At 39.6% G+C, this 27,889-nt stretch overlaps 1 protein-coding gene across 2 annotated transcripts in view; it reads left to right on the forward strand.

Moving 5' to 3' along the window:
* SYNGR1 (synaptogyrin 1) overlaps positions 1–10,571 on the forward strand; it is a 607,262-nt gene extending 596,691 nt beyond the window's left edge. The window contains exon 4 of one of the 2 annotated variants that reach the window (XM_044066862.1): positions 8,519–10,571. In XM_044066862.1, coding sequence (XP_043922797.1) covers positions 8,519–8,734 — 216 coding nt within the window. In that variant the 3' untranslated portion in view covers positions 8,735–10,571. Of the gene's footprint in view, positions 1–5,372; positions 6,129–8,518 lie in introns of those variants that run through there. The other variant, XM_044066872.1, reaches the window with a different exon arrangement.
* Positions 10,572–27,889: the final 17,318 nt, after the last annotated feature.

Consider the following 27,889-nt stretch of genomic DNA (forward strand, 5'->3'; position numbering starts at 1 on the left):
TACATAACACTCAGCAAGTAAGCAATCACTTCCTGCAGTGTGGATATGATGCACTGGAAGCTTCATGTAGGGCAGCTATGACAGGGGCAGTCATTCGTAGACATGCTTGGTTAAAAGATCAACCTCTACCAGATCATGTAAAAGCAAAACTTCTGGATGCACCTTTGGAAAAGAACAAGCTTTTTGGTGCGAATGCTAAGGATGTGTTAAAGACCATCGAAGAAAAAGCAAAATCAGTTCAGACGGTGAAAGATTTCCTCCAGGTTCAACCCCCCAGATTCAGTAGGAATTGGCCTTCTAAAAACTGGTCCTTTCCTAATCCAGAAAAGTTTCAAAGGGGTAAGAACAGACGTGGCCGAGGAAGAGGCCAATACAGAGGCCCTTACAGGGGTCGACAATGGCAGCCAGGAAACCAAAGAAGTGACGCAGGGGTTTCACCTGCCCCACAACCACAATCTCAATGACTTTCCTCTACTACCGCCTACCAGGGAACAAATAGAAGCTCCCTTGGGCGGGAAATTATCTCTGTTTGCAGAAAATTGGCACAGACTGACAAAGGACAAATGGATTTTGGACATTATAGACCGAGGGTACAGGTTTCATTTTCATACCTTACCAAGAAAACAAGGCATGCCAAACCTACCACAAAACCAGAGGGCAGAGGCTATCAAGCAAATCACTCTGCTGACTCGGATGAAAGCAATAGAAAGAGTTCCACAACAAGAACAAGACCAGGGGTTTTACTCAAGACTGTTCCTTGTTCCAAGAAAAGAATCTCAGTGGAGACCAATACTGGACTTGTCCGCATTAAACACCTTTCTCATAGTACCAAAGTTCAAAATGCTGACTCTACAGCAACTCCTTCCCATGCTGGGCAAGGGGTCTTGGCTGATTACTCTGGACCTCAAGGAGGCATACCTGCATGTCCCTATCAGACACAGCTGCAGAAGATACCTCAGATTTCTTGCAGGGCCAGAGCATTATCAATTCTCAGCATTGCCATTTGGCTTATCTACTGCGCCCAGAGTATTCACAAAATGCCTGGCTTCAGTAATTGCTCATTGCAGGTTCCAGGGGATACAAATTTACCCGTACCTGGACGACTGCCTCATACAAGCAGACGACAAATTGATGTTGACAAAAAACCTGGATTATGTCATATGATTACTTCAAGCTCTGGGATACACAGTCAACTTCCAAAAGTCAAGACTGCAGCCATCCCAGCAAATAATCTTCTTAGGAGCCAAACTAGACACAGCCTCTCAGATGGCTTACCTGACAGAAGACAAGCAAGAGAAGTTAACTCATTACTTCAGAGGTTTAGCAAAACTCACCCAGATGACTGCAAGGAGATTCCTACAGGCCCTGGGTTACATGGAATCCTGCATTCTCCTGGTTCCATTAGCAAGACTACACATGAGAAAGCTTCAATGGTACCTAAAAAGCATTTGGTCTCAACACAGCAACAACTTGGAGACAATCATACCGCTCATTCCATGCCTACAAAAGGAATTCCTATGGTGGGCCTCGGTGAGCCAGGCAAACACAGGTATGTCATTCAAAAAACCACAGATAACACAGACCATGACCACAGACGCCTCAGACCTTGGATGGGGGGCACACATGGAAGGCAGGGGTATACAAGGACAATGGTCTCCAAAGGAAACACATCTGCATATAAACCAAAAGGAAATGCTGGCAGTAATGCATGCCATCGAGGCCTTTCAACACCAACTCCAGCAAGGCCATTTACTGATACGGACAGACAACACCACTGTGATGTGGTACATAAACAAGCAAGGGGGCACCCACTCTTACCCCCTTTGCAGACTGACAATGCATCTTTGGGAAAAATCACTGAGCCTAAACATCCAGTTACAATCCCAGTTTGTTCCAGGAAAAGACAATGTGTTGGCGGACAGCCTAAGCAGGAATTTCACAGATCCACACGAGTGGAGGTTACATCCGAGGGCCTTCACACAACTCACTTCGACATGGGGCAAGCCAGAAGTGGACCTATTTGCCTCTCACCTCAACCATCTTCTACCAAAATTCTGCACAAGGACATACCATCCAAAAGTTTGGAAAATAGATGCCCTCTCATTCAACTGGAACTCCCTAACAATCTATGCATTCCCACCTCTGCCACTGATGACCTCAGTATTACTAAAGATCAAAGCAGAGAGACCCAAGGGAATCATAATAGCTCTGGACTGGCCAAGACAACACTGGTACCCACTACTACGGAGCATATGTCACACCAGGAGGTGGGCCCTGCCCCAATGGCCTCTACTTTTGACTCAACACAATTTCGAAACAGTGCATCCAAATCTTCAGACACTGCAGCTAACAGCCCGGGAGATCCCATAAATAACTTCAGCATTTCTCTCTCCAAGGAAGTTCAGCGGATACTAACAGAGGCTCGAAGACCATCCAACAGAAAGGTTTACTTAGCAAAGTGGAAAATATTCAAAACACCAGCAAGGGACATGATGCATCATTGTTGAACATCCCACTCATCTTGGAATATTTGGCAGATATGTTAAAGAACGGCCTCTCATATTCTTCCATAAAGATACATGCATCTGCTATTTCAGCTAGATACAACACTGATCCTCCTGTTTTTTCACACCCTTTACTAAGGCAATTCCTCAGGGGAATCAAGAACATTAAGCCACCAAGAAAGGCCCCAGTGCCAGCCTGGGACCTCAATTTTGTCCTAGAAAAACTGACTCTATCTCCATTTGAGCCAGCAGCTTCAGTTGACTTGCAATTTCTCTCATGGAAGACAGCTTTCCTGTTGGCAGTTACCTCAGCAAGAAGGGTTTTCGGAGCTACAGGCCCTAATGGCAATACCACCCTTTATTATTTTTCACAGAGACAGGGTTTCATTAAGGACCAACCCTACTTTTATGCCAAAGGTGGTATCTAGGGTTTCTTTAAATCAAGCCATTCATCTGCCTGCTTTCTTCCCCAATCCTGAGAATAAGGGGGAAAGACTGTTGCATACCTTGGACATTCACAGACAACTTCGATACTACCTGGACAAAACCAAGGCCAGTAGGAAGTCTGAACAACTTTTTGTAGCTTACGCCCCTGCAGTCCAAGGAAAAGCAATTTCAAAACAGACTATTTCAAAATGGATTGGACATTGCATCAGATTCTGTTATTCCTTTCATGGAAAGACTGTTCCAGCCAATGTCAGACCACATTCCACCAGAGCTACAGCCACCTCTACGGCATTCTTAAGAGGGGTGCCTACTAAGGACATTCTAGAAGCTGCTACATGGAGCTCCGTGCATACATTCTCCAAACACTACAATCTCCCTCTATACTCCAGATCCAGAGCAGGCTTTGCTTCGGCAGTCCTGCAGGGTTTGATTGCCACACCATCTTTCTCCTAGAGCATTCCTCCTCCCCCAGCTAAGCTATGGTATTCTACCCACATGTTATGACTGCTTGAAGGACATAGTACAGTTTTGTACCTACCATAAATGTAGATGTCCAATAGACATGCAACTGCAGTCAGATTTTCCCTCCCTCCATACCCCTCTATGCCTAGGGTCCACTCCTATCCCTGTTAATCTTAGCTGGGGATATCTGTTATGGTGTATTTGTTTTATTGCTCAAATATTTGTTTGGAATCCTGTTTTTGTCTTCCAATTTGATTACAGCCTTCCTTGGAGGGCACCTGGCATCTGGGGCAAGAAACACTGAAGAAAATGGCGTCGGCTGATGCTTATGTACTCCAGCCGCTCTGACGTCGGAGAGAAATGCGACATCAGCCGACGTCGGACCCAGACTTTGGAATCCGGCCGACCGAGGGCTGCCTGAGGCAGGACAACCCACATGTTATGACTGCAGTTGCATGTCTATCGGACATCTACATTTATGGTAGGTACAAAACTGTATTTTTCTGCTATTCACAACATGGCAAATCAGTGCCTAAGGGCATTAGACCACATTCTACCAGGGCAGCAGCCACCTCAGCAGCCTTCCTCAGAGGAGTACCAACCAAGGATATTTTGGAGGCTGCAACTTGGACTTCAGTGCACACTTTTACTAAGCACTACCACTTACCTCTTTACTCTAAATCCAGAGCAGGTTTTGCCACTGCAGTTCTGCAGGGCCTTATAGCCACTCCTAATTCTATTTAGTCCCAGCCGCCCAATCACAGCTTTGGGATTCAACCCAAGTGTAATGACTGCAACAGTGAAACATGATGAACATAGTACAGCTGTGTACCTACCATAAATGTAGATGTTCGAGTGTATTCACTGTTGCAGTCCAGGTTACCCACCCACCATCCCCCTTTCTTTGCTGGGACTTATCTGTATTTCTCTATTCTATACAACCTATGTGGTGTATTTGCTTGTAGATGAAGGTATTGTTTATTTTAGTGCATGCTGGGGGCACCTGACATCTGGGGCAAGAAAAACTGAAGAAAATGGCATTGCGTCAGGGAAGAGGCGACAGCAACCGACGCCGGACCAGGACTTTGGAATTCAGGCCGACTGAGGGTAGTCTGCCAGCAGGATAACCCAAGTGTAATGACTGCAACAGTGAAACACTCGAAAATCTGCATTTATGGTAGGTACACAACTGTACTTTATGCTGAGGTGTACTTGGCAGGCTGTATAGTTAATATTTTCAAAAGATTGTTTTCCATTTTCCATCCTGTTGTATGTCAGAAAGATGCAGCTAGATTCCCCAAACAAAGTGTAATAAAATGCATAATCTCACTATCTGCGCATTTACTTTCAGACAAGTACATTTAGAAGACAGTTTTCCCACTCAGAGATGATGTTTAAAGGTTATGCAACCACCATAGGTATATGCAGTATAGTGGAACAGTGTGAATGTGAAAGTTTTGTTATTCTTATTGAGGGATAACTTCTCAGTTACTGTCTAGACTTGTATGTAACGGCTGATATTCAGATGGTGCATTAGGATTTTGATTTAGTTATTTCCTTTGCTGAACAGAAGTAAGTTTACTTACTGGGTTTGTCTGGTCTTCTATGATACAAACCACTTGCATGGTGCTGCGAGGTATCACATGTTCCCTCTCTCACAATTAGTCCTTTGGATGGTAACGCATTATACTTGAGTAGACACGCTGCTTATATCCAAGTTCACTCTTGCCTCCACCACTTTACCTCACAGCAGGCTATTTTACTCTTTGTAATTGCTAGGTACCTGGTTAATCCCAAGTAAGGAACCTGTTGCAGAAATAAATTGCTAGATTTGTTTTTTGTTTTTTTGTTTTCTTGTTCCTGAATGATAGTTTTACTATCATTAAATAAAATGCAATGACCCATTGTTTTCTTTTCAGCAGTTAACTTTACCATTCTGTTACCTATTTCTTTTGGCAGGGCTTCCTGGCATTTCTGTCCCTGAAGAGACTGGACAACATAACCTTTCAGGAGGAATATAATAACCTGTGTTCACAACAGCAATCTACTGCCCATGCTTAACATATTAACAAAAACTTATGACTTTTATTTCCAGATTCATGGATTTCTTCAAAAAATACTTTGAGAACAAATAACACGAAAAAAATGTAATTATTTAAAGTGAAAACCTAGTTATAGCACTCCTGTAAATATAACAGTATATGAAATTGTTCTCCATCCATGAAGCTGGAAAAGAATGTTATCTAACCAATGCTGCTGTTCCGTTACTAAGCGCTGATACTAATTTAAGTTTTAGTCTTTGTTTTCTAAAAGTGTGTATTTTTCTCTTTGGCGGATTGTAGTAGTGTGTGAAGATTGCAGTAGTGATAAATGATGTAGATTAAGCCTTCACCCCAGAAGTGTCAGAAAGTCACGAGCCCTTGATTTGGCACACGTTTGTTTTATTTACTCCTAAGGGCATGTGTGGCTAATGCTTGGGGTGGGAAATTTCCATTTCTTTTCTTTAAAACAGCTAGTAATTACTTGCGTACAGTTGAAGTTTTATTTTTTAAAAGAGAATTATATCCATTTTTTTTCAGCAGGAACAAACATTTGTTACATCTCATACATTTCAGTTTATAGAAAATAATTTTGAGTAGACTCGAACTTTCTTCAGTTTGTATTATTTTGAATGTATTTGTGAGTCCCTTAGCTGTATAAAATATGTTGGCATGAGAGAAGAGTTATATTGATCTATTCTTTTGCCTAAGTAAGTTTTACGAGGTGTAAAAGAATATGTTCATGGTTGACATAGGAAATTTAATTTGGTTGATTATATTATACATTTTTGGATTAAAATGTGAGCTATATTTCTTAGTTAGGAATTGAGCCTAAAGTGGGTGGATCTTACCAGTGTGGCATGCATATTCTCTGAGGAACATAAGATTTGGCAACGTGGAATAACATATTGCTAAACCCAGAGTAAGGGCTGCTGCAGCTCTATTTTAATTTTTATTTGTATGATTAAGCCACAAATCTATTAAGATTGCCATTAAACTACTGCACATTTCATGTAGAGCTATTATCTGGAAAGTCATCCACTGAGCTGTGCTGTCAAATGGCACACAGAACGCTTACTACATGAATTTTGGACTAAAGTACCAGTATAATGTAAGTTTAAGCTTGCTAACTACTAGTCATTGAGTGACCGAAAAATGACTGTTCACACTTCATTACTTCCAAACAGTATTTATTGCAAAACCCCGAAAGCACTGTGCATAATGTGCATTTAGTATAACCTAGCTTTCTCATCCTTTTGATTTTTTCCTTAGAATGGCAGAAGTACGCGGTCTTTCCCTAGATCCTGGGGTACTGGTGCAGAATAGGTGTGAAAATACCATTTCTAAGAAACAGGCAATGTGAAATACATTAGTGTAAAGCTGCAGCATTATGTTTTTTGTTGGGGCAAAGCATGTCATCCCCTTACATTATACATTCAACTCCAAGGTCACTGCATCTTGTTAAAAAAAAGGATTATCCCATGCAGTTTAGTGCAGTGCAGTCTAACCTGTTTCCAGCTGCCCTTAAGATGCACTGTCTTTTTTTTCCCTTTTACCCTCTTTAAGTTGCAGCTCTTACTGGAACTTTGAAGCTTATGGTCAAAGGTGGTCAAACCTATCTTGTTTTTTTTTGTATTATTGTTATTATTATTATTATTATTATTATTATTATTATTATTATTATTATTATTCTTACGTACTTCAGTTATATGCACTCAGAATTATTTGGTTCATTCTGCCTTAAACTTTTTTAAAGATAACCATTATTTTATCTTTACCCATGTGCCATAGTAGGCACTATATGCCTGTTAAGTAGATTAACCTCACATGTTCACATTCGGATTTCTACATATATTTTCTAATTCATGCATTCTTTGATCTATTCTATTTCATAATTCACTGATTTCAATCACTGTGTTGTTGTTCCTTCAGCTTTACCCAGTAAGGGGTTGCCTCACCGGTCCGCTAATTATTGGCAGTAGATTTTCATGGTGCCGAGGTGCCAGCTCGATGCCCAACCTTCAACGAAGGTACACCCATTCACGCTTGTCTTTCAAATGCCACTCTACCGCAGGGAGGACATGCAGACTTCACACAGACGGCGCTCCAGCCGAGAATCGAATGGGAGAACCTCTTGCTGTGAGGCGACAATGCTACCGCTGCACCACTGTGGCTGATTTCAAACACTGTGTATTCTATATTTTAATTATTTGCAAGATATCATGGCTGAAAATAGATTCTGTTGGCCCAGTCCATGTAGATGGGCTTAACATAAAAATTATTTTGAAAGGAAATAGTCCCTGCACCAGTTTTTAACAGGTAATGTAGCTGAGGAAGCAGTTGACCTTATGGTCAACGGCTGAAGGCTCCTGACTATTTCACTGATTTCAGCTTCTGTGGGCAATGTTTGCCAACCAGCATGCCTGGAGCTGAGAAGAAAACACAACATCATGTACACTTCCTCTATAGTCTTTTGTTAAATATGGGTAAACCTTTATAGTGAGGAAAAGAACATATTACATGGTGTCAGTCATATTTAATGCTGATGCCTTTTGTTGTATGCAGTTCTAGTAAAGCTAGATTTTGCATCAAGTGTGAGTTTTCTAATCAGAAGTAACATCATGGCTCATGTTACTGTATTTCAGCAGATAGACAGGCAAGTAGATAGAGTAAAGCAAAAGACAGAAGGGATGGTTGGACAGATAAACAGCTAACCTGATATGTGTGTATGTACTTTACTGAAAAGGAAGGGAGTATACATAACCTATGATGAAGCATTTGAGAATCATATTTAGGTGGATGTCCAGCTTCTGTACAGCAATGAATCACCACTTTTAAATTAGTAACATTTTTTTCACTTGCCTAGCAACCACTCTTTCCTTGTGTGTGCTAATAAAAGTTTACTACTATTATTTATTGCTTTGCTTACACAAATAACATCTTTCTCTGCCTTTGTATGGACATTAATGCATACAACTACAGAAGGTTTCTATAACAATACTAACACTTTGTTCTGTCTCTCTTCCCCAAATTCTTTCTCCCTTCCTTTTTTACTAACTTCTAAAGGTGGGTCAGGCATTCTTTGCTTACCAGCGGTATCGTGTAGGTGCTGACTCAGCTCTGTTCTCCCAGGACTACACAGACCCAAGTCAAGATGCTGCAGTTCCATACTCCTCATACGCAAGTGGGAATGATCTAGAATCGCCAGGGACGTATCAGCATTCACCTTCCACGGATGCATTCAGTGCTGGAACTCAAGGATATCAGACCCAGAACTACTAATCTGCTCCTGGGTGAGGCCAGCCAATCACCGAAATAAACATGTATAACAATTAAAATAATGCTAATAAATGCATCTAATGATGGGTGAGCAGAAAAATGTGATGACTTCCATGATCCTTGATGAAGGTCCTTCAGAGTCAGCTTTGTTGTTGTGAGAATTATGCTATCACCATTTATTTTTGTGCAGATTGTTTCAGTTTTCTGACACCTTACACAGAAAATTCCTCAGGGAGAAGATTCAGATCGATCTCTGAAGAAGTCTCTGATGATGCAAGCTAAATGACAAAAGAAGTAAAAAAAATGTGTGCTGTCATGATACGTCATACAATGAGAGAGATTGTCATTTCTTCTTAAGATGTTTCCATGCAGGTAAAATTCAGGATTCATCTGTCACAAAACTGACAAATATGCCCTTGATTTTTAACATGTAGGGATCCTTGTTTATCAAGTGAACACTGCTTTGCATTGCACTTTGGTCCTTATGCCTACCCACCTGACTAGTAGAATGGAACCTGAGAAGCTGCTTATATATATATATATATATATATATATATATATATATATATATATATAAAGAGACCCCTTTGCCTTCCCCCTTAAAACATAAACACTTGTGCTATTTACCATCGGTAACCCTTTCTGTAGTACTTGGTGAGTTTGTAGGTGTTGTGTTTTACAAATGCATCATTTTTAACAAAACCAGCAGGTACTTACAAGAGTGTTCATGGAATGTCAAGTCCAAGGAGTAGAAACGTCAACTTTACAAGGGTTTGCTTAATTAGGGATTCCCTAGTCACATAAAAGTACTGAAATTTAATTTATTTATTTTTATATCAGACAAAACACAACACTTTTTTAATGTTGGTGTTTGATCCAGAATCCTGCATACCAGGTGGATGTACCATCTTTATACTTTTTCACACATTTAAGTTAAATTGAGTTGATGAAGCCAACATGGTTGCATATTATTTTTAATGTAGGGTAATAAAAACATTCTCATTTTAAAGCTCAGCTCTGCTCAAGCTGGTCTGTATTTGAAAACAAGATACCCATACATAGCTTGTGTAACAAACTTGAAAAAGAGTAGAGTTGTCTTAGCTGTCATACTTCTAGTTTCTTTCTCTTGTTTTACTTTGGAGCAAACAATGAGAAGAGTAATTTGCAGCGCACCTTTAGAAGGGTGGGGTTGGAGAATAATTATGGTTTTGAAATGGGAATACCTGTCGCATAGTGTGAAACTGTTTCACTGTGTAATGTTCTCTCCTCATGGTATGACGTCAGTGATACCTTTCACTGGCAAATAATGACCATATACACACATACATGCACTGTGCTGGGCAACAGATAAACAGGATATTCAGTTACACTGAAATGTCTTTAAGGAGTAAGAAGTGTGGATAGTGCGATGGAATGCATTATGACAAATCTATACAAGTTATGTAAAAGGCAGGTACTGAGCCTTCACTGTCTGTCCATATTGGTTACTCTGCTGCTTATACATTCATTGATCAGTTCTGTATTTAGGATGGTATAATTAATGTTCTTTAATCTTCTTTCTTGCTGTGCCTCATTTTAACTTGTGGCACTTTTGCACACAGCTCAGGCACATAAGATTGAGCAGAGGGTGCAGGCTTCAAGTAAGCAGTAATTCATAGTAGGAGTATGTATGTTGTATACTATTTCTTTCAGCAAATCATCACAAGGTGTTAGAAGGCTGGTGTTACAAACTACATGAGAAGCAGACAGCAGATGCAGCTCACAGCACTTGTCCTGAATTGTATTGTTGCAATTGTAAAATAGGAAAATAATTTAAAAAATAAATATTTGTTACAAACAATGCTGAATGTACTGCCTTTGCACATGTTAAGAATTTTACTTATTTGTAGAAATGCTAACTAACCATCAGTTTTGATTTTTTGACCACCTACACTGATCTCTGTTTCCATCGTAGGTTCATAGGTAGGTACTAGGCTATCAGCCCTGGGGCCTATATAAGCCTAGCCAAAAAGGTTCCCTGGCTTTCGCCACCCAAGAAAATTATTTTCCTGTGCCCCTGTCAAGCAGTGCCGTAGACGTGATCCCCGGGGTGAATTTTATATTTCCCATCCAGTCATCAAAGTTTTTCTTAAAGCGGGACAATGATGAGCTTTGCTTGACATGAATGGGTAGTTTGTTCCAGAGTATGGGAAGTCTCTGGGACAGGAATCTATCCCTCCAGCATGTTCTGTTTAGTGTAGTGACAAGGTTTAGGTCCCTGGAGCATTTGGTTCAGAGAGATTGGGATAAATATACATCTTCAATCAGTAAAGCTCTTTCCAGTGGTGAGAATCAAACCTTGCACCTTGTGGTTGAAAGGCATACATTTTACCCACTGTGCCAATTCGCCTTTCAGCTCCTTCAGATGACCTCTTTCCTCCTTACCTGTCTCACAGTATCTGACATTTGCACAGGTGAGTCCCTGTCCTGGGCAATTTCAAAAAGAAAAATTCATGTTATGACTCAGCTCTTACTGGCACTTGACTGGTATTTTTGAATGCAGTCTAACTTTTTTGAAGCACAAGCAGACATTGGAGCTGGTTTATACACGTCTACTTCTGCACACACCTGCAAAACTTCTTATGTGACCTGACACCCCCCATGCTTTTGATATAAGTGGGCTTTCTAATTATTCCACCATTATCACTGGATGATCCAAGTGTCAGTGCAAGGGTGTGTAACCCCTCCTTCTTTTGAACATCAAAACATTCTGAGGTTTCTCTAAATGCACATATGCACACATGCAGATAAACAGGTACACACTTTTTCTTGTCACTTTGCCCCTTTTTTCAAAATTTCTAGGTCTTCAGCCGACTATTCACTACATGATTCCCACCTCTGCCTCAAACCCATTAAAAAGAGGTACCTTTATTCCACTTGGTAGGTAAAACTAACCTTCCATTTGCCAACATTTTGCTATCCAGTCTGTTGACTTTGGCAGAATCATTGACAGTCGTTTGACTTCCAGGTAAATGTTGATATCCTTCTATTCCAATGTTGCAGTATTCTTAGTGAGGGATTCCCCACCTCAGGCAACCTGAAAGTCGACTCCTATACAAAAGCTTAAGCCTGGTTGCTGTAGGTGTGTGGGACGTCACACATAGGGCCATATGGGATGTCACACATAGGGCCATAAACCAGGGACTTTAAATGTGACGTCTGCATGCACAGACCTCAGAACTTTTCAGCCACAGATGATGTCACATTGATCGCTTCGCTCCTACACTTGACTTCTAAAAAGCTAAGTACTCCATTGGGGAAAGTTTCCATTTCTTTGCTTGATCTTAATTAGCTGTAGTTATCATTAGCTGATGTCAGCTAAGAAGAGCAAATGCCATTGCGGGTGTCAAATACAGCATAAAGATACGCACAACCAGTGCATCTTTTGTCTAGGGAGGGAACATGACCATACTGCCTGTTTCATTTGCCAGTCTTTTGTTCCAAAGAGACTTTGTAGCCATCTGGCCGCACTCAACTTATATTTAGAGAACAAACGTCTCAAAAAGCTTGTGCTCAGGATGGATCCCGAATTTGCCATTCCGAGTGAACCACCAGTGAAAAGGCCAAAGTTTCTAGGCCTACCTCTGATGCCTGTCTGCCTTCAGATGTCCCGCCAGCTTCCGATCTAGGGGTTGAGGGATGTCCGATTGAACCGTCAACTTCGATGGTTCCCATTGAGGAAGCCGCTTCAGAAGTAATGACCTGTGTGTCCTCGGATACAGCTCAAATGTTGGTCCCTACCAATGTCGAGGGAGAACCAGAAACAGTTGGATGACCAACCGAGATGCCATTACCTGAAGCCCAGGCCCTCCCCCAGAACCCAGGCCTTCTCCCAGACCTACGCCTTCTAAGCAAAAACAAAAAAACAAACACCTGACTCCTATTCCAGGAGTCGTCCCAGACTGACAATCATTTACTAATTCCTTAATGCAGGCATTTACGGCACATTTTAAGTTGTATTTGTTGTTTTATGGCACTTAGGCTCACAACCTCTTCTCCCTGCCCTGTTCCATTGCTTAGTCCTAGGCCTGCCTCTGCCACTTCTCTCTCCTTGCCTACTTCCCAAGAAGGAGAGGAAGATTTAGAACCTTACTACTCATCTTCTGATGAGTTTATTTCTTATGCCTCACAAATTGCCTCTCTGGAATACTATTCCCCAGATGAGGAGTCTATTGAAGGGGAATCCCCACCAGATGATATTACTTTTGGGGAAACAATAACAAAGATGAAAGAATACTTCAGATGGGACACTACCCAAATGACATGTCACCCAGAGGGGGTATTTTGAACTCCATCAAGTGGAATCACCCTCCATATGAGCCATCCCACCTGTCTTACCTGCCTATCTGGATGCGTTCACCTCTGCATCCAAGAATCCAGACTCACAGCCACCTGCTCCTAAGAGACCGGACAGGTTCTATAAAGTGACTGATGACCAAAAATTCTTAGTTAAGCCTCCCCTGCCAGACCATGCAGTTATTGCAGTCTCACCTGATAAGCAATCCAGACTGATTCCTTCAGCATCTCTTCTGCCCACTGATAAGGATAGCAAAAGCATGGACAGGATTGGGGAAAAAAGTGTGCACCTCCTCCACCCTGGCCTTCCGAGCTATCAGTTACCAGATACACATGGTAAAATATGCCCTGGACTTATTTTCGCACACCTCCAATCTCTTGGCTGCCACCCCTGACTGCCTACCAAATCTGACGTAGCATCTAAACTGTCACTGGCTTCTCAGGTAGCCAGACATTCCATTAGGTGCAGTTATGATGCCGCAGAGGCCTCTGTGAGGTCTGCAGCTTCGGGTTCAGTTCTCCACTTTCTCTTGGCTTTGCCTACAACCACTCCCTGAGGATTTCAAATCTAAAATTATGGATGCCCCATTAGAGCATAACCTTTTGTTTGGCAAACAATCTGCAGAACTTTTTAAAAATCTGCAGGAGAAAAGTAAGGCACTTCAGGACAGCAAACATTTGCTTGTGTCTGCTATTCATAAGTATTACAGGAATTATCCTGCAAAAACGTCTTTTGTCAGGAGAACTCCGTCCGGCACTCCCTGCTCTACCAGGCATAGGAGAGGAACCAGGTGGCAAACTTGCTCCAGATCTGCTCCCTCTCAACCTACTACAAGACGACCTTTTCAGGATAGAAGTGCACCTAACAATGCGTGACTGTCTTGCTCATCTACCTTTGTCAGCCTACCCCCCTGCCTCCCCTTTTGGAAACAAATCACATCAGACCAATGGGTACTGGCTGTCATTCAAAATGGATACTTCCTTTCTTGGAAGGAAAAACCCATCCCAGGGTCCATCCCCTTTCCATCCAAAAATCAAATTCACCTCTTTCCTCTCATTCTACTAGACCTCCAGAAATTAGGAACAATAGAACCTGTCCCTTCAGGGCAGGAAGGAAGAGGATTTTACTCAACTCTTTCTGGTCCCCAAAAAAGATGGGCCTTTGAGACCAGTACTAGATCTATCATTTCCAATTCCTAAAGGTACCATCTTTCAGAACGCTATGCCTTTAAACAATTCTCCGTTTATTACCAGTCCAGGTCTACATGGCCACACTAGATCTAAAGGATGCTTATCTCCATATTCCCATAAAACCCTCCAACCGAAAAGTCTTACGTTTTATTGGACCCTGCTCTCATTTTCAGTTTACAGCCTTGCCCTTTGGTTTGTCTGCTACACCCAGGGTCTTCACAAAATGCCTAGCCTCAGCCTTTGCCTACTGCAGGATGAAAGGTGTCCAAATCTATCCATACCTAGATGACATTCTGCTTCTAGCAGAAACAGAAGACCTCCTCCAATCTCATCTCAGGTTCACCACCTCCCTTCTACAAAATCTGGGTTTCACCCTCAACTTAAACAAATCTTACTTACTCCTACAGCAAGACAAAATCTTTCTGGGCTGCAGGATCAGGACAGACCTGATGCAGGTTTTCCTTCCCCAGGACAAAGTCCTGTCCCTCTCCAGTCAATTCCAAAGCCTTTTACTAGCTCTCAAGATATCTGCAAGACAATTCCTGCAACTCCTGGGGCTGATGGCAGCCAACATCCCTATGCTTCCCCTAGCAAGAATGCACATGCGGAAGTTCCAGTGGTACCTGAAAAGCATGTGATCACAACACCAACACTCCCTAGAACAACTAATTCCCATTCTGCCCTGCCTCAAAACAGAACTAAGGTGGTGGATTCAACACATCCTTCGCAACCTGGGACTACCACTTCAAATCCCCTCCCCAACCCAACTTATGCATACAGATGCATCAGACCTAGGGTGGGGAGCCATCTGCAAAGGTTTCAGGGTACAGGATGCATGGAATCCTACCCTTCAAAAGAAGCATATCCATGTGAGAGAAATGACTGCAGTTCTTCTGGCCCTGGAGGCTTTTCTTCCAATTCTCCAACCGGGCCCCCTTCAAATATTCACAGACAATACCACAGTAATGTGGTATCTCAACAAACAAGGAGAGACCAGAGCTTACCTCCTTTGCAGGATAAATTTGGGACCTCGCCTCCAGGCACAACATGACCTTGTAGGCCTCATACATCCCCTCTCAGGACAACAAAGAAGCTGATATTCTCAGCAGAACATCCTCTCTACATCACGAGTGGTTGTTGAACAGGGAGACCTTTGTAGACATTGTCCACCGATGGAGCACACCTCAAGTGGATCTGTTCCCCCCCCCCCCCCCAGAACAGATAATTGAGCAAATTCTGCATCAGGGATCACTCTCCACTTGCCTGGAGTATGGCTGCCTTCAGCATTCCATGGAAGGGACTGTTTCTATATGCTTTTCCACTGATCCAAAAGGTCCTACTGAAAGTCAGGAAGGAGAAAACAAAGTCTTGCTGGTGACCCTTTACTGGCCAAGCCAACACTGGTTCCCCCTACTACTCTCATTATCCAAAGGCCATCACCACAAGTTACCCCACAAGGTGGACCTACTCACACAACAAAAGGGAACTTTAATTCACTCTCACCAACAGATGTTAGGCCTAACAGTCTGGGTGATAAACATCTAATCCCTTTCAGACACCACTACTCAGCCATCCCTAAGTCCTTGCTTATGTGTGTGAACTCATTAAGGATGGCCTTTCCTACTGTTCTGTGAAAGTCCACCTTTCAGCTTGCCTGCCTGTAGATCCACCTTTTCTATCCAGGCTGGATGTAAAACTTTTCCTGAGAGGGGTCTTACACATCAGACCACCTAGAAAACTCATCCCACCACACTGAGACCTCACCTTTCTGGAAAAACTAACACTGGTCCCATTTGAGCCAGCTAGCACTGCTACTTTACAAATGTGTACATGGAAGACTGTACTGCTGGTGGCCGTTACTTCCACTAGGAGAGTGTCAGAGTTACAGGCCCTTATGGCCTGCCCTCCTACACTACCTTTTACAAGGATAGGGTGACCCTATGCACTAACTTTTCCTTCATGACTAAAGTGATCAGCGAACTGTCCTTAAATCAATCCATTCACCTTCCTAGCTTCTTCCCCTCTCCAACTAACAACAGTGAGAGGATTCTCCATTCCCTGGATATACACAGACAACTTAGATTCTACCTAGACAAAACTAAGTCCTTCAAAAAATGTAACCAAGTATTTGTCTCCTTCCATCCCAGGGCTCTGGGCAAACTATTCATGTTGGATCAGAAAATCCATTTCCTTCTGCTACTCACACCATGGCAAGCACATACTCCAAGGGGTAAGAGCTCACTCCACCAGAGACATGGCTACTTCTAAAGCCTTCCTCAAAGGGATGGGCACAACATCCATTCTGGAAGCAGCCACCTGGTCCACAATTCACACTTTCACCAAACACTACAAATTGGACCACGTCTCCAGAGCCAGGGCAGGCTTTGCTAGAGCAATCTTGCAGAGATTTCTAGAATATTCCACTTCTACCTCCACCCTCACCTCTATTTAAGCTGTGGCACTCTCCCACACTAAGAATACTGCAACATAGGAATAGAAGGACATAGAATAGTTGTGTAAAATCTTACCATAACCATAGATGTCCTTGTCTTCCATGTTGCAGTATTCCTTCCCTCCCTCCAACTCCCTGTATTTTGTTTGAACCATGGACATAACTCTTAGGCACTAGGAAGCTGTACCCCTCACCAAGAGCATACTAGCCAGCATATGACACTTGACACTTCTGGCTGACATCACGTGTTACTCTTTTTGGGACTGTCTGACTGGCCTTCAAGTTCTGAGGTCTGTGCGTGCAGATGTCACATTTAGGGTCCCTGGTTTATGGCCCTATTTGTGACATCCCATGCACCTACAGCAACCAGGCTTAAGCTTTTGTATAGGAGCCGACGTTCGGGTCACCTGAGATGGAGAATTCCTCACTAAGAATACTACAACATGGAAGAGAAGGACAGTTATGGTTATGGTATGATTTTACACAACTATTCTTTTCCCACTGTAACTATGCATAATCAGAGCTGTCTGGGAAATAAGTCGTTATGAAAGAGGCAAATAATGTGGGCAGAAAGTAACACTGATTTTAGCTTATTACACAGGTCTACATTGATGTTTCATATTCTAGTGATGCCCTGAAACTTCACTTCCACAAGTCTCCAGAAGAAGGGTAAGTAAATTTAATGTGTTAAATGTTATATATCAACAACTGAATTTAGCTCCCGTACTTTACTGACCTTGTACTTTACTGACCTTGTGCTGTGGTAGCGTTCTCACCTCACAGTAAGACAGATGTCCTGTTCGATTCTCATTAAGAGCGTCCTCTCTGTGTGGAGATATGCGTGAATGGGCGTACCTTCACGGAAGGTTGTGCGTCAGAACTGGCAACTCAGCACGTAAAAATCTACTGCCAATCATTAGCGAACCGGAGTTCCGCTGTGGCGACCCCTAACCGAGAAAAGCCAAAAGACACAACAACAACTTTACTAACCTTCAGTTCCCTAAATTCACAGCAGTTCACAGACTGGGATTATTGACTTCATTTTTGTCAGATTTGGAGTTAATTTCATAAGTGGCATGGGTTTGATGAAGTCCCCCGGAATACCCACTTATTGCATATAAGTGCCAGTGTAATTTCCACTGAAATTGGAAGTCACATTCAGGGCATTGCTGTGTCAGGGAAGTGAGTGCTGACAATTCAATGCCACTTTCTTTGCAATGAATACTTGGGTAATCTTTTTAACTACACACTGCTGTTATATACTGCCAAAACAATCCAAGACTGTGACTCCCCTTATTATTTCAAAATCAGTACATGGAATTCCCATGTACTTGAAGGTATACATTTACAGTGTGTGAGAGTTGGTTTATGAAGGTGGAAACAAGACTCTTTCAGATGATTTTCATCCCCACCAACACTTACAGATCTTAAGGCATCCTATGCCCAGTTAATATATATTGAGTGCACACTTTGTAGTGTTATCCTCAGTTTATGCCAAATTGCATTCATTTTTAAGTCTGGGGAAAGCAATACTTGTACTTGGTGATCCCTTTTGTACCTTATTTTATGTAATGGAAGTACATTAAACCATAGGATGAAATAAGTATCAGCCATTGTTAGACTGTATGCTAGGTGGTGCTACTTGCTAAAAACAGATTCTGTTACTGTTTTGCAGCATTATAGCCTTTGTGTTTCAGGTGACCACTTAACCTGTATTTATTGTGGCAACTATGGTCAGAGGTTCCCATTTCATGCATCAACATTTGTCTGACTCTTCTGCTTTCTTGTCATTGTCAGACTTTCCAAAATACTAATTGGAGAATTCTGTTCATCAAGAGCTCATTTCTACAACTGTGTAGATATGAGTTGTATTTACTGGTTGTCCAAAAATCATCTATACAGCTGCAGAGACATATTGCACCTGAAAAACTGAAACCGCATGGGTTTCTATATTAGTATATGGGAAATGCCATTTTTGTTCTTGGCTGAGTAAGCCTGCCTGCAACATTTCTCAAGCTAGTAAGAACAATATTTGGAGTCTTGCAACATTTTATTGGATGTGTTTTGCACTAGAAGTAATGCAAATAAATGTTTGGATGCAGTATGAATTTAGGCAGATTTTTCTTCTTCTTACAAATTCTGCCACTGTAGGTCTAGGAGTGGGCAGTGTACATTTGTCACATTAGGTTGTTTTGCACTGATTTTGTGATTTCTTCCTTCATTTATAGAACATTTATGTTACCCTAGAGCTTTATTATGTTTAGGTAATTTCCCTTTCACAGTAAATGCAGAAAAGGTTCAGGTTCATTGCATATGTAGGTCCAACTACAGTTGCAACTTAAGAGAAGAGTGTCCAGCAATTTCACCATAAATTCATCAGTATGAGAAAGTTTTGTGTGATCCTGTGATTGTAGAAGCCTTTAATTGAGTTCTGTATTTTCCCTAATTCCTAAAAGAGTAGTGTGCTATTCCATATGATGGAGGTCTCTGTCTGAAGTTGTGGGAGGAAGGCTGAAGAAGGGGAATTAAGTCCGCTTAAGTCATGATGAAGCCTGCACTGCATCCAGCTGCACTTTATCTGGACAGTGGAGCGACAGAGAATAGATGGCATAATATGATTATCATCAACTCTTGCTTTAAATTATCATGTCACTCTAAGTTCTCGACACCTGCATATTGTACTAGACAGTTGAAGGCAACTGGGCAAGGCTTTCATATCAGGAACCAATCATTCCAACTTGTACTTTTCTTCTGGTCCTATCAGAGATTTTTTATAACACCATTATTAACCTACCACAGATTTTTTTTTAAAACATCTGGTCCTATCAGAGATTTTTTATAACACCATTATTAACCTACCATATATATATTTTTTTTAAACAAAACTATCTGCTGTATCTAGTTGTCTGCCTTCTCTCTTATTTGTCCTACATGGTAATCCTGTTTGTAGCAAACACATTTAATTGTCTTTGCTAGCTGTAGCAGTCACTGGGCTACAAAATGCATACATTCCTTTCATAGGGGTTGTTACTGGGCTCTGGAAGGCACCATTATATTGCAGTACAGTACAGTGAGAGCCATTGTTGTTTGTATAATGCCCCCCTTGATGCAGTGTCACAAGACAGTAGGTGGTCCAAAAGCAAACACTACAGAAAAATTGTGACTGCTAGCCCTGCAGTTTAGTTAATAAGAAACATTATGATGGATATCTGTGCAGTAATGGGTATGACTCGGTTAATCCCAACAGCTAAAAACAGAAATATCCAGCCAAACCATTTCTGAAATGGGAATGTTGATGTAAGTAATACTCTCATGACATTATGAAGCCTGCTTTTCCTTTTATAATGCGTAGTTCACAACTGACATTTAGGGGATTCACTATTTCTTATGGCAACTGTTTAATTATAACATGACTGGCCAGCTACAAGGTTTACTTGGCTTTGCACATACGATGGGTTTTCTTTTAGTGCCTCTCAGTTTTTATGGCACATAATGTCTAAAGCATTATATTATTGGTTAGTGGCTGTAATGTATAGTTCTGCATTGTTTCACTTTGCAGAATAAAACTATTCATGTCATCTGTTTCTAAAATATACCATCATTTATTTAGTTATAACTGCAGCCCCCCTTTTCAGTCACAGCCTACTTACAAATAATACAATGCACCATGTACAACTAAACATAAAAAAATGTGCAATTAGCTGAAATGTCAGCATAGGAAGATTGACAGAACTGTCAATTTATTCTGTTTAAGACACGCACACTACAGGGAATGTTTCAATGCAGATAAAAACATTCAATAAGGCAGACATTTGGGATATGTAACTATTGCATATACATTTTACTTGCTGCTGGAAATGTACTTTAACCTGGTTAGTGAAGGAATTAAGGGTGTGAAGTTAACAAATGGTGTATGGGAGTGAGCTCCAGATAGACTGGTTTATATAGGCTAGTGTTACTTCTCAGGTGGTTGAAATTACTTGCATTTTCCTGATCCTTTTAGGATTAGTAGAAGATAAGATGGAACAGAGAACTAAGAAATAAGACCCAAACCAAGATGTAATTATAAAACAGAAATGGCAAAGTATCTGCAGATGATGGTAACAGTTGCATCACAGCACAGAGTAATGTACCAACTCCATTCTGAGCTGCTTAGGACCATTTCAGAATGGCAGTTTCCATTAAATTCCACTAGCAGGGGAACAAACCTGCTGATAAAAAAATTGCTGTTTACAAAGAAATCGATCCATCCATCTATAACCCACTTTTTCTCATTTTTGTACATGGGGTTGGAGTGTCACATCAATAGTGACTCTTACTAGAGCAAATATTTACATCTGTCAGAATCTCCAGGAATGTTGGGTTTAACAACCGACCCTTGACATCAAATGCTTTCAGCACTTTAGTTTAATAGTGAAGAATACATTTCTGTGCTTTTGATAGTATAATACACAAGTGGAACCAGAGCGGAAAGGCAGCCTAAAATTACAAAGTCTATTAATCAGCCATCAACGTAATGGTAAAAAATCCTTCTTTATTCCACAAGTAAAAAGAGAACGAAATGAGCGCTTTCGCGTATGTACCATACGCTTCATCAGATTTCATTATTTGCAGAAACAGCTCAGTTTAAATAGCTATGTCTTACATCCAATTAAGATAATTGCCTTATTAATTGATGAAACCTCAAACTTTTTAAAGGCATAGCTAACTTCTCAAACAATGTTGGATATATATACTTCATTTAATATAACATATCACAATATAGCTTGATTCTATGGCATCCTAAACATTCCTGAGCTAATTCCAAAATATATAACAAAATCTAAATATAAATACCCAAATTTAAAATAATGAAAGTATATAAATGTAATTAATTTCTTATGTAAATAAGCAAACCAATTTAGTTAAAAAGAATAACAGACAAATTCATGCTTATGCCCTTAAGCTGCAAGTCGGACTGAAATCAATACATAATATATTACCCATCTTATGAAATAAAGTGCTATGTGCTCAAAACTTATTAAACTACATACAAATGTGTGTGTATATAAATATAAATAAATAAAACTGTATAAATATATAAATATGAATATATAACAATATTAATGAATATAAAATAATTAATATATGTGTAGGGAATATATAAAATACAAGTGTGTGATCTCTGTAAAATCTAAGAGGAAGATATATAAAATATATGACAAACAATGTATTATTTACGATTCCTTAATACTGGTTTCAGAGGAACATGTTGATTTAAACCTGGTGGGTGGTGTGCCCTCATTTTTAATATCCATTGTAGTTCCTTTTGTTCTAATATATTGACCACATCACCCCCATTATTATCATTCTCAATAATTTGTAAAACCCTAAATTTGAAGCTGTGTTTCTCATATTGAGTTATATGTTTCGCCAATGCATTTGCTTCATTGTTCCTCTTTATATCATATACATGATTATATATTCTCTTCTTGAACTCTCTTTTAGTAAGCCCTATATAGAATGCCAAACAATGTTCACAAGTGGCTAAATAAATGACATTGCAGGTATCACATGATGCATAGAATCTGGGTTTAAACACATAATTCAGAACAGGATGTATATACGTTTGTACTTCTGTGATGTATCTACACATATTGCAATGTTTACATGCAAAAGTGCCCAAATTCATATTGGGCTCTATGTCCATTGTCACCTTCTTCTTATATGTTTTACACAATAATCTCTTCAGATTCTTATTATTCCTATAGGTGAATCTGGGGGTTTCACCTACCAATTTTAAAGTTCTATCATCTACTGTCAGCACCTGCCAATGGTCACTTATGATCTTTTTAATCCTCTTATTATCATTGGTATATGTAGTAACAAAGTGAACTTTTTCTTGATATCTTAAACAAGATTTCTTACTGTGACTCCAATGACTTCTTCCTACTTGCATTATATCTGAGTTATCTATTGTTCTAATCACCTGCTTTCTTATTCCTTTAACCAATGTCTTATTGTAACCCCTCTGTAGAAATAATTCTTCCAACCTGTCTGCTTGAATTCCAAAATCTAAATGTTCTTTACATATCCTATTCAGTCTAGTGAATTGACTTTTCACTATACCACTAAAGACATATCTCGGATGCATACTATCGAAGCTAAGTAATGCATTCTTCCAACATTTTTTTCTATACAAACTAGATGCAATTCTCCCATTACTAATTTTTAGATTTAAATCTAAAAAATTCACTTCAGTATAAGATGCCTCCATCGTAAACCTTAAGAAACTAGATGTACTTTCTAGGTGTTTCAAAAAGTTTTCAAATTGTTCTACTGTGCCTTCCCAAATTATTAGAATATCATCCACAAATCTTGAATATAATATGACTTTCTTGTATAAGTCATTATTAAATAAATGTTCTCTTTCCCACCAATTAACCACCAAATTTGCATATGTATTAGCGCAGGGTGTGCCCATGGCAACACCCCACTTCTGTAAATACATTTGCTCTAAAAAAGAAAAAAACATTATTAGAGAACTAAATCAAGTAATTGACAAATTAATATGATCTTATTACAGCTTATTTCAGGATATAACTGAAGTAATTCTCTAATAGATTGTATACCCTGATCATTGGGGATACATGTAAATAAGCTTTGTATATCTAGTGTAACTAGTAAATGTGTCCCTTGTTTCAGTTCTACATCAATATGATCAAGTATTTCTAACAATTGGTAGCTATCCTTTAAAATTGTAGGAATCTGATTCATAATGGGTCTTAAATTCTTTTCAAGATAAATAGAGATGTTTTGTGTGGCCCATCCTTCACCATCTACAATAGGTCTGATGGGAGGTGGGAGTATATCCTTATGCATTTTGGGCAAGGCCTTGATGTTCGGTATCCGAGGGGATTCCACAGTAAAAAAATCATACAATTCTTTATTAATTTGATAACACATTAACATGTCATACAACTCTTCCTTAATCCTGTTAATGATTCCAGAGAAATGTATGTCAGAGATCTTAGCATATGTATCTGAATCATTCAACATTATGAGCATTAATTAATTATATTCTTCAGTACTAAATATCACTAGACCTCCCCCTTTATCAGCAGGCCTGATAATTATAGAGGGCTCATTAATTAATTTCTGCAGAGATAACCTTTCACTTGTGTTCATATTAAAAAATAAACATTTTCTAGTACCCTTATAGAAATACTTATAAAAACTATTTTCACAGAGTTTAATAAAACATTCTATATGTGTTGGTAGGGGCGGACAATAAATACTTTTTTTCCTACAACATACAATTTCATTCTCATTATCTAAAATGCATTTCTTTTTGTCATAAAACATTAATTTCAGTGCTAACTTCCGACCAAAGGTTCTTAAATCAACTAAAATGTCTTGTAAATTACTAGCTTGTGAGGGAATAAATGACAAGCCTCTATTAAGGAGGCTAACTTCAGAGTCAGACAATGCATAGCTGGATAAATTAAAAAATAAAGATGAACTATTTACTGTCTTTGGCGTCGCCTCTGCTGGCTGTTCTCCTCTGAGAACTTCCGTTTGCGTTTGTCCCAGCTTCTGGATCTCTCTCTGGGTACTGTCGGTTTCTGTATGGAATATGGTAAAAAAAGGGGGGCGATTGCATTACTCTTTGGTATTGCTCCATTGTTTGAAAAACTGGTTTGCTGATTGACCTTATCCGCCTCTTGGTTGGGCAACGGAGTAGAGGCAGATACATGCACCGCTGGATCCATCGTGTCTGGCGGAGTAATGAAGGCACTATCTGAAGTTCTGGTACAGGAATTGTTGACCAAAGTAGTATTATGCAGTTCTCGTTCCTTGCCCATAAGCGTGGTGTCTAGAGGATTCAGCACTCTCTCACTGTTTTTTGTTGTGACATCCTGGTTCACGTTGCGTGGCCAAATGAATACATGACCTTCTGCAAAATCGCGATGGTCACGCTGCAGTTTCCGCTGTTTAATCAACTGTAATTTATTGCTATATGATTCAATTTGTGTGTAAAGATCTTCTAATCTTCTTATACATGGTTCAATATTAAAGGAATGGCGTATCTCTTGATTTAATTTATTGGCATTAGCTAATAATTCTTGTTCAAGCAGCATGAAGTGATCTATAATTAATTGCATGTATTTACGGCTGGTGTCAAGATTAATTTCTTGCCATTTCCTTAATAGTTCAGGTTGGCTGTCGCCGTAAGTTGGCATGCACAAAACTCTCATGCCTCTCGGTATTACATTAAAATGTAACGAGGCTTCTAAATGTTTACGCTGCCAATTGTATCTCTGTATTTTATACAAATCATTCTCTAACTGTTTAAAGAGAGTGTTAAAATGTTCAATATTAGTAATGCCTTGCTCATTATTACTTACTGAAGGTGTAGCAAAATCCAGACTCAATAAAGGGTTTTGTCCATTTCTAGTTATGTTGGACCATCTATCAACAGTTCCCCTCGATTCCGGATTATAATCCAATTCAATGGATGGATGAGCCATTCCATGTGGTGACACAGTTAAGAAAATAAAGCACCAAAAAAAAAAAAAAAAAGGGTCAATGAAACTGTTCACCTCAGCCTGGAACACTTGTCAAAGTCCACGAAAATTATAGTATAATACACAAGTGGAACCAGAGCGGAAAGGCAGCCTAAAATTACAAAGTCCATTAATCAGCCATCAATGTAATGGTAAAAAATCCTTCTTTATTCCACAAGTAAAAAGAAAACGAAATGAGCGCTTTCGCGTATGTACCATACGCTTCATCAGATTTCATTATTTGCAGAAACAGCTCAGTTTAAATAGCTATGTCTTACATCCAATTAAGATAATTGCCTTATTAATTGATGAAACCTCAAACTTTTTAAAGGCATAGCTAACTTCTCAAACAATGTTGGATATATATACTTCATTTAATATAACATATCACAATATAGCTTGATTCTATGGCATCCTAAACATTCCTGAGCTAATTCCAAAATATATAACAAAATCTAAATATAAATACCCAAATTTAAAATAATGAAAGTATATAAATGTAATTCATTTCTTATGTAAATAAGCAAACCAATTTCTGTGCTTTTGAGATTGATCAAATAACTTGATGTTGCCAACTGCTATCTTGAGAACATGCTTCTTTTTTTAAGCACACCATGAGTCCTTATCCATACCCCTTCATTAGAGGCAAACTAGACCTTTTTGATCAGTAACACAGTCTTGCACATTGCCCTGCATTTGCCCCTTGGTCAATGCTGCTGCCCTCATGATAACTGGCTTTTACTGTCAGTAGGTCTTGCTTATGTGTAACACCTCTTTTCATAGGTGCCCAGTAATGTGATATTGACCAAGTCATTGCTGGGTGGAAGAGTGTATGTAGTTGCTTTTTCTCTTCCACTTCAGTTGAAACTGAGCATACTAAGGCAGGCAGTTACTGTGTGACTCCATGTTCATGCCAGGTATTGGTGCAAGATGGACATCTCTTCTTTCTGAGTCCATTTGTTGTAACAAATGAGTCTTCACAGATAAGGAGAGTTGTTATTGGACACCAAGACCTTCTCATCCATGTATGCCAATATGAGTCTGTTCCCAGAGCTTGGTCACCGGCTTAGCATCCATGTTCTCCACTTCTAGTGCTAAAAGGAAACTCTGGAAAGTTTCTTTTCTTCTAATATCTTGCTCTGTTAATGTGCTACCCCCAAGAGCAGCCACTTAAAAAAGACACCATCTCATTACACAGTTTACCAGGGTATCTTAAGAAATGTCTTTCATTTGAGTTCTTACTATTATAGTTGTTTTGATTTCTTTACTTTTATTGATTATTCGCCCATAAATACTAAATTGTGACATCAATCATTTCTTCACTTCCTATGTTTTTGCAGTATGTAGGTATGTCAGTAAATCTGGATGTCTTTGGTTGGAACCTCCCCTATTTAACAGTTAAAACATTTGTAACACCTACTAAAATAATGCTGAAAAGATTACAGGAGATGATGAGTATGATATCTGCACATATATACATGAACATCATGAGTATGATATTGTGAACAGGAAGAGTATGATACATCACATATGTACATGAACATGATATGCACACATATGTACATGAACATGATGAGTATGATATGCGCACATATGTACATGAACAGGAATAGTATGATGTATGCACATATGTACATGAACATGATGAGTATGATATGAACAGGAAGAGTATGATATGCCCACATATGTACATGAACAGTGTATCATGAACAGGAAGAGTATGATATGCGCACATATTCACATGAATATGAGTATGATATGCACACATATGTACATGAACAGTGTATCATGAACAGGAAGAGTATGATATGCTCACATATTTACATGAATATGAGTATGATATGCACACATACATACATGAACAGGAAGAGTATGATATGCGCACATATGTACATGAACATGATGAGTATATTATGAACAGGAAGAGTATGTTATGCGCACATATGTACATGAACAGGAAAAGTATGATACTCGCACATATCCACATGAACATGATGAGTATGATATCATGAACAGGAAGAATATATGTGTACATATGTACATGAACATGCCTTCACAAACTGTCCTAGTCTTACTGCATATCATGTAAATGTTGCCCAGTACAGTGTGACCATGAACCAAAAATAGTAATAATGCGTCAACCTACAGTATATATTATATAAATGTTTAAATTGTAAATCTGTATTTCATCATATTTTATTGTTAAAGATAATAAATTTTATGAGTTGTAAAAATGTTTATGCATTATACAGTATGGTGTGGTGTTTTGTACTTATAGTAACCTTTTCTGGGTAGATATGCTGTGTCAACAGAAAATATGAATTCTTTAGATTAAAGGTTAGATTATGCTCAGTGTAAATTTTTATGACTATTGTACAAACATATAAACCTGATTTAAATGTTGCTATCAGCAGAGTGGCATCTTCTTTGGAGCAGAGGTGCTTGGGCATTGTAGTGTAGAAATCTGAATACCTTTGATATCAGGTGTGATATGTGAGCAGTTTAAGAAGCAACTGGTTGGTATAACTGAAGGACCCTAAACATTTTCTAGTAAGTATTTATTAAATAAATGACTGTCTGTCTTAGTCTTTATTATTAATATGTTTATTTGAATTTGCCATTGTTATCAGAATA

Source organism: Protopterus annectens, chromosome 1.part0 (assembly GCF_019279795.1).
Source record: "Protopterus annectens isolate FY-2018-M chromosome 1.part0, PAN1.0, whole genome shotgun sequence".
Lineage (NCBI taxonomy): Eukaryota > Metazoa > Chordata > Ceratodontiformes > Protopteridae > Protopterus > Protopterus annectens.